Source organism: Condylura cristata, unplaced genomic scaffold, assembly GCF_000260355.1.
Source record: "Condylura cristata isolate star-nosed mole 26May11 unplaced genomic scaffold, ConCri1.0 scaffold00004, whole genome shotgun sequence".
Taxonomy (NCBI): domain Eukaryota; kingdom Metazoa; phylum Chordata; class Mammalia; order Eulipotyphla; family Talpidae; genus Condylura; species Condylura cristata.
Window position 1 is genome coordinate 45,720,847 of NW_004567105.1, and position 12,267 is coordinate 45,733,113.

Consider the following 12,267-nt stretch of genomic DNA (forward strand, 5'->3'; position numbering starts at 1 on the left):
AGAATAGTTATTTCTAGACTTCAATTCCCTTGGGACAGTTTCCTTTCTGAGTGCTCCTTCCACTTTATTTTTTTTAAGTAGTTAACTTGGAATAAAGCCTTTCAAAGACTCAAAAGGAGAAAAGGGCCTAGCATGAAGAGCATTCAGCTTAAACTTTATTGTCATTAAATACTGGTAAGTATAGTAGCTTTGTTATTTAAGTTTTGACAATGAAAACCCAAATGAATCAAGAGTAATAGGAAATATGTGTATGTGTTTATATTATATATATATATATATATATATATATATATATATATCTTTTCTTAAAATGTATAACTCTTCAAGAATTTGCATGTCATCTTTGTGCACAAATTATGCTCATCACTGGACCAGGATGTAAATGTGTTTTATAATTTTCACATGGATTCTACAGTTTAGATGCTGCTATTATCCCCATTTCACAGATAGGAAAGTGAGGTGAAGAAGTCACAAAATTCACTCAATGTAATATAATGAATTCTGATGTCAGGCCCAGAGTCCATGTCTCTACTGTCTATTTTATACTGATGTTCTCCTAATGCTGACATAGTTTTGTATGAGAAGGTTCTTATGGGGCCACATTTAGCTTTTCCCAAAGAGAAATGGGCACACCTGGATGAAGTCATGACAGGGGGCTTGCATGTTATTCCTCTCCTAGCTGAGAATTAGTTCAGTTCAGCCCAAATGACTGTGTTGTGCACTCCCCTGAAATGTCCCCTCTGGCTGCTGAGTTCTCATTCTCCATTCAGGGACAAATGGTCAACACTTTCCAGACTGGGAGGTCCAGCAGAACAGGCAGCATGCCTTAGTCACGTGCAGTCACAGAGACCAGCTCAAGGCTGGTCATTAATAGGCATTTAATAAACTTAAAATAAGTCTTAAAATTAATTCAGGAACAATCAGATAACAAAAGAAAACAGCACCTTTAATGAAGACTGGGGAAATGGGGTGATTCAGTCTAACAGACAGGAACAAATGGGGCTCATAAAAGTGTTTCAGGTGGGTTTTTATAAGGTAAAGTTCTCCATGACACAAAGTGTGTCACTGCCTAAAACTTACAAAAAGACACACTGGGAGAAACACCTAGATTACTATTTTTGCCAGATTATATGTGTTCAATGAATATCAGCTTAATAAAAATTTTTTTATGTTACACTTAATAATTTTGAATATAACTGATGTTTCCAATGTTAGTGTTGACACAGTTAATGAGATGACTGCATGAGGTAGATATAATTACCTGTCCTATATTTACAGACAGAGAAATATAGGACTTAAAGAAGCTAAATAATAGCATACAAAGCCACAGAGCAAATGGAAGACTGACGATTTGAACCCAGGCTCGATCATAAATCTCTAACTCCTAACCACTGTGCTTCACTACTTTTTTTTTTTTTTTTTTGAGTTAGTGCATATCTTTTACTGGAGGCTTTCAAGAAGCTAGAAATAGAGGATATGCAAGATATACAAATTTAAATAATTGAGTATTAGGTTAATCAGATGATTTCAAAGGTCTTCAATATTTTTTAAGTTATGTCAATTCTTCCTGAGGTTACCTGTGTACTATCTGATAACACTGGCAAAATGATCACCCTCATCAGCAAAATTCTTATGAGACAACAGGGTCATCGCTAATTAATATTTCTAAGGCAGTGAAAACATTGTAAATATACCCGTCTTTGGGTATATTTATAAATCCCCCAGAGAAAGCTCCCCCAAGTGTTTTGCTCATGCTCATCCACTTCATGCTGAAAAGTATAGTTTGCCTCATGGGATACATAAATTTGAAAACAGAAAGGTTCCACAGAAAATTAACCAAGGGCTTTAAGAAGGTGAGGAGATTCTGGCATTGAAGTACTTAATCATGGCAGAACATTTAGGTCGTTTAAAACCAGGGAGTAAGTTTACATGGGTTAGAAACAGATAGAACTAAAGGTTCTAAAAGAAACTTTCAGGTGTCAAGGAGAGTCTTTACCCATCAAGTCTTGAAGTGAATGAACTGAAAGTACTAGACCATGACAGAAAAGGAAATACTTGGAAAATACAGTTTCCTAAGGATTTTGCTTTAAAAATGTAGGAGTTAGCCTGTTTTTTGGCTCAAGGACTTCACAATTTCTGAAAAAATTCTATTGTGGTAAAAAAACAAAACATTTACTATCTTACCCAATTTAAGTGTACAGGTCAGCAGTGTTAAACATGTTCTCATTGTTCTGCAACAGACCTCCAGAAATTTTTCCTTTTGCAAATCTGAAATTCTATACCCGTTAAACAATAAATCTACTTTTCCACCACAACCCCGTGGAATTTGGTTTTTAAATTACTCTCATAGGAAACAAAAAAGATTGAACTAGGCTGAGGAGTCCTGGACCTAACACATCTAGGCTATGTAATCTTGTTCGAGGAAAACCAACATTTCCCAATCTTAAAACTTAGGGCAATGAAAAAACCCCAACTTGATACTCAATTATTTCAAGGGCTAGATTCACACAATTGTTCCAATGGCTAAGTAAGATCTAAGTTAAGATTTTGGAAAAATAGTCACACAAGACCCAAATTAAGGAGTAAAAGAAAATATAATACAATCAACGCTCTCAATTATAGTGATATAAGTAACATATAAGATCAGATATAACAACTGATTTATTAACAAAAATTAAAATAGATTTTGCTGTTGAAGATTATTTGAATATCCTGGGTCATTTAAGAATAGAAAGGTCTCTCCCTTTTAAAACTGCATTCAACCCTTCAGCCAATGAGAACACTGTTGTATATAGTTGAATCCATAGTAAGTATTTCCCATGGAGAAAGTATGGTAAGTTAGGAAAGAGCTGTCGGGGATAATTAGAAGGTCTAATATACTGGTGAAGGTAGACCTGGATTCCAGGTAATGGTTACTGTTAAACTCATGAGAAACTCTTAGTTTTTGATATTGAAAATTATAAGTGATCCTGAGATAATTCTGCTTTATTATTAATACAGTTACCATCTTATCCAAAGATGCATTATTTTGCAAAGATAAACCAAAATTTCACAAAAATGGAGGGAACATTGTTCAATATAACAAGTTTTTCTTAAAAAAAAAAAAAAAAAAAGAACATCAATACCGTATTTGCCATTTGCAAGGCAGGATCCATCAAGCCCAGGATTTCTTCACTATAACTTGATTCTAGGCTAATGATGTCATCAATAACATCATCTATCTGTAGGAAAAAAAAGGAATGGAAGAGGGACACATTTAAGCAAAGTCTGTGCAAAGCAACCCAAAGAGAGACCCATGGTGCTTTTTTTACCTAAAGCAATCATACTTTCTTGTTAGGCACTTATGAAGTAACTGTCCTTTTCCCTCTCAAAACAGAAATGGTTTTGAAGACAGGCTAAGTTCTACCCTGACAATGACCTGGGTGGATTAGCGATATTTTACAGTTTTTTTCCAGGTGAGATAAATGCACTGCAATGTGCTAAAGTCACATACTGCAGAAAAGTCTAGACTTGAACCCATGCTCTAAAATGCTTTGCTGAACTGTTGTCCTGCACAGAAAAGATGAACTAGAACATTTCCTTTTAGAGATGTTATTTTGCTATTTCTCTATAGTCTGTCCCAGACCCTCCTTGAAGGAGGAGGAGTCGCTTGTTCCTGTAGGGCTCTCCTGCTTCCAGGTCACTCTCTGCATTGATCTTACAGTAGCTGGTGAAATCAGTTTCTCTTTGTACAGATGCCAGCGTGCTTGGTGCTCCCTGAGGAATACACCGGGATGAGGTTATCATTACAGTTGTGAAGCTGACATTCCCACTAGATCAATTTTATTCCTGAAGTACCAAAACACCAGTTATGATATAAACAACAGTGATTACATGTGCATTGCAGCAGTTGCAAAGACAAGACTGTGAAAACATTTCTTGGTAAACACATTATGTATTTGAGCTGGCTGGTGTTGGGGTGTGTGTGTGTGTGTGTGTGTGTGTGTGTGTGTGTGTGCTTGCACACACATGACATGTTTTGGTCATGAGTACCCAATGGATCTCAGAACTCAAAGGGATGCTTCTATGTATCTTTTTGCCACTTTCAATTAAAGAGGGTAAGTTCTAATATCCTGGGGCTTGTTGGAACCCTCCTGCTCCCACTTTCTGTATTGGGGGCAACATTCCCAATCTTTAAAAGCCTCACTGTGCTGATCTATAAAATAGGGTTAGTAGTAGTCATTATCTTAAGGATTCTTGTGAGAGTTTAATATAAACTATATAAAAGAGTTCACAATGCCAGGGATATACACTCTTAAAAGGAGTGTTAAAAAATGACACTTGAGAAGAATAATTGTAGGTCAGTTGTGAATAATTGCTTACATTGTTTATTATAAATTTTCATTTCTAGATACAAAAGTCTTGTTTAAGCAGTAATTTTTCTAAGATGGTGAACAAGTAGTTCAGGAAACTTTGAAATAAACATTTTTTGAGAATTTATTTTTAAGAAAATAAAATTAATCAGTTTGGTGTGATAGAACTTTCAAAAATATATTTTTTCTTATGAAAAAATAATGCAACTTGATCATAGGAAATACTGAAAAGCAAAAAAAAAAATGTTGCTTATTCTTCCTCTGTATTTCTACATACACATTTTAAAATAATAAGTTATGTTCATAAATGGGTGAAGTGTAATTTATGCATACACTGAATAGGGTGTAACACAAAATTATGTAATGTTGGGAAATATTATTAAACTAATAAAAATGCTTCAAAATATATTTTCTGTTAGATCCCATTTTATATATATAGTGCACACACAAACATATTTCTTGGTTTTACCAATAGCCCATCAAAGTTTCTCCCCTATAAATCTGTGTAACATACAGTGATGGTGGTGTCTAAGTACAGTACGGAATTTTAGATTTTATTTTTTAAAATATATGTGCTTTAAGCACATAAAACAACTTAAGGAAAAATGCATTGTCAGTTTAACTTTCCTAGTCATTATTTAATCACGAAATAACGAAGAAATGACCTTGTTCATAGCTTCCTGTAGTTAAGAACAAAGGGATCAATGGGGAGAAAAACTCAACTCATCAGCAAAGTATGATGGGCCCCAAATATAGATTCTCATTATAAAGTGTTACATCCTTGGCCTGCAGAGTCATTCAGTACCTGCATGCCCAATGCACGTGAATGTGTGTTCATACTTGGGCACTCGCTCTCCGCCCGGTTTTGCTCTTCAAACTTATAAAATCCCTGCAAAAACACAAGCAAAATCAGTTCATGACTTGATTTGCGAATGACTTTTCAATGACATTTCACGTGAGGCTGATGGTGCAGCAACAAGATGAACTAAGCTTTCAAACAGAGGAATCTGACTGAGAAATGAAATAATGAAAGAAGAATTTCTATCGAATCAGTTGAACAGATGACAGTATGGACAGAGGAAAATAAGATGGTTGGTTTAGGCATATAGGAAGATTTAGTCCCTCCAGAAACTGAAATCAAATAAACTTCAGAAAAGCCACCGCTGAAACCACATAAACATTTCAGAGTACAGTAAAACGCCATTATAATGAGATGCATCTCTCATATTTTAGAAATAAAGGGTATTAAAGGACAACTGTACTCTCAGGTATTTTTAAGATTCAAACTTTGATGCAACAATTAGCTTGAAGATTTGTTTGAGTCTTGTCTCCAATCCAGCCTTAACAAAAGCAGATTTAAAGGACAGTGACAATTTTATTAAGTAACTGAACTTATCCAGCAATCAAGCCATTACTTCTCCATTACATTTCCATACATTGTATTACTGAAATCCATTGATGCATGTTCTATGCTTTCTTTTTTCACCTTGGGGAGAATTAAAAATAATATTTCAGACATTCACAACCAGCGGAACTTCTAAACCGCCTGTCCCACACCTTTTCTATTTTCGCTTTTCCTTTTCCACCTTCCCTTCTCCTCTCTCTGCATTTTCACTGTTTTGTAAACGGAAAGGCATTGAAGAGAAGAGAGTGCTCAGCTAAGTAATAAGCTAAGTGGAAACAGATTGGGAGAGAGAGTGTTCTCGCCTCCAAGTCCCACTTAGAGCAGGCCAGGTCTCCGCCTCACGCCGTCACCCCGAACCCAGTGACGGCAAGAAGAGGCTCAAGCGCCACAGGATGTGGGCACATCTGGGACAAAGGCCAGTGAGCATGGCCAGGTGGGAAGCTAGAGTCCACAGTCAAGGGCAGGAATAATATCCAACAGACAGTTAGTGTAAGAAAACAGGAGAGGGGAGGAGACATGAATTACCTCTTTTTCACAGTTGGAGTTAAGTGTAAGCATAGCCATGGGGCTGTTGGGTGCGCTGCTCCCCGGCACCGGTGGCATGACATGATCGCCAGGCTGGTTTGGACATGGCAAGCTCAGGACTTGGTTGGCATGTTTATTTGCTAAAGTGGTAGAAAGGTACTGCTTTACCTGCTGCCTTTGGGCTTGCTGTATGTGGTACTTGGTGGGGTTTTCGAGGTGGGTCTGCACCTGAACATAGCCACGAGGGAAGAGAAGACAGCGCTGTTATTTATGAGTTTTGGAAAGCTCAACTTTCAGGCACAAACATGAGACTAGCCAGGCTACCAACAGAATACATTGTTAAAGTTCTGTTATTAACCAGGCGCCGTGCTAAAGGATTTTCATAACTGAAGCTTAAAGTCTAACTCTGGGGATTTATAGTAATACCAAATTGCCCTAATCTAATTTAAGGACATCTCTTTATAAACTTGTACCCTTCTTTGAATGCCTAATAGCTAAGAATTTGCCATTATCTGTAGGGCAAATGATCCCAACACACCTAAAAGGGTAGATTATGATCAAAACAACAATCTAGAAGGAAGGAGTACAACTCAATTTATTTCACTTTCTTTAGCAAACAGAACAGCTCTCTGCTTAAAAAACAAACAACCCCTTAGGAACTTAGTACAAAGGGTTGTAGAATATAAACAAAAACATTCCAATGATTAAAACAAATAGTTGTGGACTAATTGCTCCTCCTTACATTTGGACATGATTGTCCAATATTTTATTTAAGATCGGGATCTCAACATAAAAGCAATTCTACATTAAGCAGTTTTTTTTCAAGCACATTAATGTTTCATTGAATGTGTTCTTAAAGGCATGAATATTAAGCCACCAAGATGTTTTTTCTTCCCTATTTTAATAAACATTAATATGTAATAAATGTTTTTTTTCAAGTTCTATGATATTCAAATAAGTTACTTTTTCCTTGACATATAGAATTTAATTTTTAGGAGCTAATGGAGACAGCACAGCCACACACTAGAGGAAAAAAATCCTACTAATATTTACTTTGTTTTATATATATTGAATTATTTCTTATGGTACTAAATAATAAACATCATTAGAACAGTAGACCTCTATGTACTGAAAACTGTTTATTATAATAACATGAGAAAATAAATTAATTTATTGCATTACATGTCAGAATGAATATGAATAAGAATAAAGCTCACCTGATAGTGATTATATTCTAGCATTTCCAGCATAACCACGTTTTAGGTAGCCCCAATTCAATGAGAAACGGTAGACTATCCACTCTCTTTACTTTCTGTAATTCCAATTTGCAGACTGACTGGCATAGAGAAAGCACTATAAACAAGGTATCCCGAGACACCACCGGAAACTTTATCACAGCAGCCCTGCTTATAATAACCTGAGCTAATTAGTTATGCATGTAAAAAAAAAATTCACAAGGAGCTTTTTTTTTGGAAGCCCTATGAGTTTGGTCTTAAATATTGATATCAATTTCCCCTCCCTAGCTTGACGTCATGCTTTTTTTTTTTCCTCCATAAATATAAAAGAACCTTTTTAAGTGATGAGCTATCAAAGTCAAACTCACTGTCAGATCAAGGCTGATTCACTATTCATCTTTAGTTCCAGTAGTATTAATAGACAATGGTATTTCTCTTCCAGCAATAGGTTAAGAGCTAATGCCCCCTTTGGAGAAGACAGGCTTAACAGTTACTGTTACACATGAAACTTTTCTAATGGCCAAATAACTCTGCCACTTCTGACTTCATTAAGACCACCTTTTAGTATGGAGGGGTTTGTGCTAAACTTTAAAGTTCAACAAGCTCATCTTGTATCCTGGTCTCCATGTGCATTAGCTAAACAAATGTATACCTTTCCTATCAACCATACATGGAGAAGAGAGGGAGTTATCCAAAAACAAGAAGAAAAAAATACGCACACAGGATGGGATATATATGCAAGTGAAAAATAAATGTTTATATCCCCAATTTAACCCTCAAATTGGGAAGCATGAACATTTTTACTAAGAAGCTTTTGGTATAATTCTTGGAGCTAGAGAATAATTAAGAGTTATTACATGCACAACCAATATGTTTATTAAATCATTCCATTACTTGTTGTTATTTGCCCTAAACACTATGAACCACCAAGAATACACATTTTGAATGCGTAAAAATGATTGTTGGTTTTATGAAACTTATAGTTTTGATGAGGCAAGAGAATATAAAGCAAACATATAAATTTAAAAGTTATGGTAAGTGCTTAGTATTTGTTGCTGAAATGTAGAGGTGATTTAAGCATCAATAACTTTGTCCAAATGCTTAGAATAATCAAGTCCTTCAGGATGACAGTCTCAAATTGTTTCAAATGACTGATCTAACATGCACACAGGGGTTCACAGAGACATTTTAAGTTTCATAAAGGGTCCAGACACGATAATGATGAGGACAATAGACATTACTAAAATAAACATAAAATGAGGGCAATGAGTGTAATGTGCTTATTTCACTATTACACTTAAAAAAGAAAGGGCTGCACATTTAAAAATAAATGTTAATTCACTGGCAGATCCTTATTCTTTAATGAATCAGAACTTAATGCTTTAGTAAGAAAAGAAGCAACTTCTCTATTCAGCATCATCATTGTGGTCTTTACTACATTTAGCTGCGGGAAATCACAGTGGGCTATATTGTGTTTTTAAGTTTTCAAATAAGTTGAGAACAGACTGACTATAATCCTATGCAAGAAACAAAATTTTCATCTATTTCTAATCCAACATCAAAAAATTAACACAAGTGAAGTAGGGACATGAACCACAGGGGTAATAAGGAGTGGTGATAACTGTGGCAAACTAGAAGGTATTCTCCTCTAAAAGACGCATAAGCTATATAAACTGATATGAGCTGCAACTGATTGTGGCTATTTGGGAATACCAGTCCAGTCTAGTTATATCTTCCAGTGTTGTCATTTAGCTGGCAAACTTAACTTTTTTTATGTAAAAGTTCCTGGATTAAAAATTGATACCCAGTTTTATTTTTCACAGAGTGTAAGAGGTACCAAACACATCTGTGGGCTACAGTTGGTATGTAAGTCACAAGAGTGTGGTCTCTCTCCACTTTACTTTGTTCATGTGGACAGTTTTAGTATCTACAGTGCCTACGGACTGACTTGGTCTGGGACCTCAACACCATTTGTGGGAAGTAATACAGAATTCAGACATTTCCAGGGTCTTCTCCAATGAGAGAGTAGGTCTCAGGATATGGTCAGCAGAAGAGTTAAGTTTTTGAAACCTGGGTTCAAATTCTGCCATTCTGCTTTTGTAACCTGCTACATGAACTTTGGTGTGTCCCTAACCTGCCCAGGTGTCTGTGGCCCCTTGTCTCAGTGAGGATAATCACAAGCCTCCTCCCAGGGGTGTTTTCAGTCTTAAATGAAATCACCCCTCTAAAAGGCTTGGCAGTTCTTAAACTTTTTAAAAAGCTTATCAATATTATGTTGTCTTTAATCATCTTGAACCCAAGTTTTTTAGTTAGTGACATCCCTTTCATTAATTCTTAAATAGCCAACTAAGCATATATGAAAATCAAAACATACATGTGGCATTAAACATCTGTATGATTTCCTGATAATAGATGCATTTTTTCACACTTCAAACCAAAGCCCCAGGTAAAGGAATTCAGATAGCAAAAGTTGGGTATTACTGAGTACTAGAAGCACAGATCACATAAGGAAGCTAGAATTCTTCATACTCTATGAAGATGTACTTTTTATTGATAGAAAGTAAGGTATTATTAGCTGAGTTAAAGAACAAAAATCCAAAGGCTTTTGAAACTTTTCATCCTTTTTACACCAACTATCTTTTTGCCATTTTCTCTTTCTTCATTCAGATCTGGAATTGATAACAAGACAACTAGAATGAATCACCTTCTGTCACACTTTAACTTCACCACTTCCCAGGTGACATAGATAGAATGAAACTGGATGGAAAATAACCTGTGGAGATCCCAAAGCGCATCTCAGACAATGTAAGACAGCTGCAGATACCATCGCCTGACTAACGAAAGAACTCATTAGAGGAAAAAACCCCATTACCCACTGTTCTTTCATTCCTTCTACAACCAGGCTTTGAATAAAACTGGGTAAAGTTTCCCAATTAGTTTATAATTGATTATGTATATAGTTTTTAACAAGTGAGTACAATGGTAAGAAAATTTAAGCAATCATAATTCAGTCAGTTGCTACCTACTACCATTCTGTTCATAGTGTTTTGTTGTTTTTTTTTTTTTTTGATGATGACTTATGGAGAAGGTCAACTATAAAATCCACCATCTCTGAGAAAATGGTAAAAGAGAGAAAGCCTGTTTTCGTAAATGACTGAACCAGAGTCTTATCCTTGACAGTTGCCAAGGACAAGCTCCACAATTATAATATTACTGTAAAGAAAACACAAGCCCTATACACATTCTCAGACACTCAGTTTTGTTCTCTGTACAATCTGTATAAAGGCAGCCTTAAAAAAAAATGAGGATGTCAAAAAGGGAAGAAGCAAGGTCAAGTGTAAACAAAAAGTACTTAACTAAAAGAATTCAGAAATGACACTGATAAGACCATTGATAAGATCCCTTTCAGGGATCTGCCTGCTATCCCAACCAGCTCAGCTGTCTGTTTTTACATGGCCTATGAATTAAAAGTGGATTGCATGTTTTCATATGGCTGGCGAAAATTTTTTTAAAAGACCAATTATGATGGCACATGAAAATTAGATGAAATTCAAATTTTAGTGTCCATAAAATGAAGCATTTTTAAATGTAGCCATGCCCATTCATTGCTTTACAATGTCATCCATGGCTGCTTTCACACGGCGATGGCAGAGAACAGGAAACAAAGTCTAGATGTACTCCAAAGCTTAAAATATTTACTATTTGATGTTTTACAGAAAATGCTAAGCTTGTGTCTGTTACAAGGTTTTTTATCAAACTGAATTAAACTTTCCTATTAAATAGAAATCTTAGCAAGATTTGAAGAAAAGAATGAGGTGGTTTTTCTAGAGAGAAATAGTATATGTGTAAATAATTTTGTAGTTATTTTTCCAAATATTATCTAAGATGAACAACCACATAAGTACACAATATGCTTAATAATCTCCATTTAAAAGATTAAAACAAACAAACATAAAGAAAACAAAAGAAACTCTGAGAAGCTAAAAGATTTGTTAGGGTTATAAACTCAACCAAAGTCTCCATCACTCTGTCCCCATCCCACTGGAAAATGATAAAAACACTCTTCATTTTGAACTTCCTTTGATCTAAGATTTGAAGTGATCCAAGGCTTTAAATGATCCAGGGTTTAATTGACTAAAGTGTGAAAGATGAAACTGTAAATCCAGAGGTGTATTCCCATATGCTGTGTGTGTATAAATTTATATGCATATATACATTTATGAATTCATATCCCATTTTTATTGTCTTGTCATTACTGTATACAATTGTTAAGTTTTTGAATCCAGAGAAACAAGTTGCAAATGCATATGAAAGGAAAGGACAGCAAATCTACTATTTCTATTTCTATCATTTTGGTATTATAGAATAAACTAGATCAACTCAACCAAAAATTCCTATTTAGGTAATGACTTCTAAAACTGCAAGGAAGGCACATATTTTGGTTTAAGGACAAATAATATTTAGAAAGTAATATTATAAGAAAACTGCTAAAACATATTTATATGTGTAATTTTTTTTATCTCAGACTATCAGTCAAAGATCACCAGTATAAAAAGAATAAAAATTATTGTATCAACCAAATAGAAATATGAGAAATGTAAGAGCGGTGGCCATCTGCCTGCAGAGTATTCATCATCCCAGAATAAGTGTCACTTTCAGAATCATTTTCCTAGACCCAATAAATGTAATACATCACTTGCTTCAAGAGAAAACCATGCACTTATAGGTTCTGTACTCTGAGATCATATCA

The 12,267-nt window shown here is 35.2% G+C and overlaps 1 protein-coding gene across 3 annotated transcripts in view; it reads right to left on the reverse strand.

Annotated features, from left to right (window-relative positions):
* MITF (microphthalmia-associated transcription factor) overlaps window positions 1-12,267 on the reverse strand; it is a 200,513-nt gene that overhangs the window by 21,241 nt on the left and 167,005 nt on the right. For all 3 annotated transcript variants that reach the window (XM_004675981.2, XM_004675980.2, XM_004675982.2), the window contains exons 3-5: window positions 6,283-6,510; window positions 5,158-5,241; window positions 3,126-3,221 (exon numbers count right to left, since the gene is read on the reverse strand). In XM_004675981.2, the coding sequence (XP_004676038.1) occupies window positions 3,126-3,221; window positions 5,158-5,241; window positions 6,283-6,510 (408 nt within the window). The remainder of the gene's footprint in view (window positions 1-3,125; window positions 3,222-5,157; window positions 5,242-6,282; window positions 6,511-12,267) is intronic.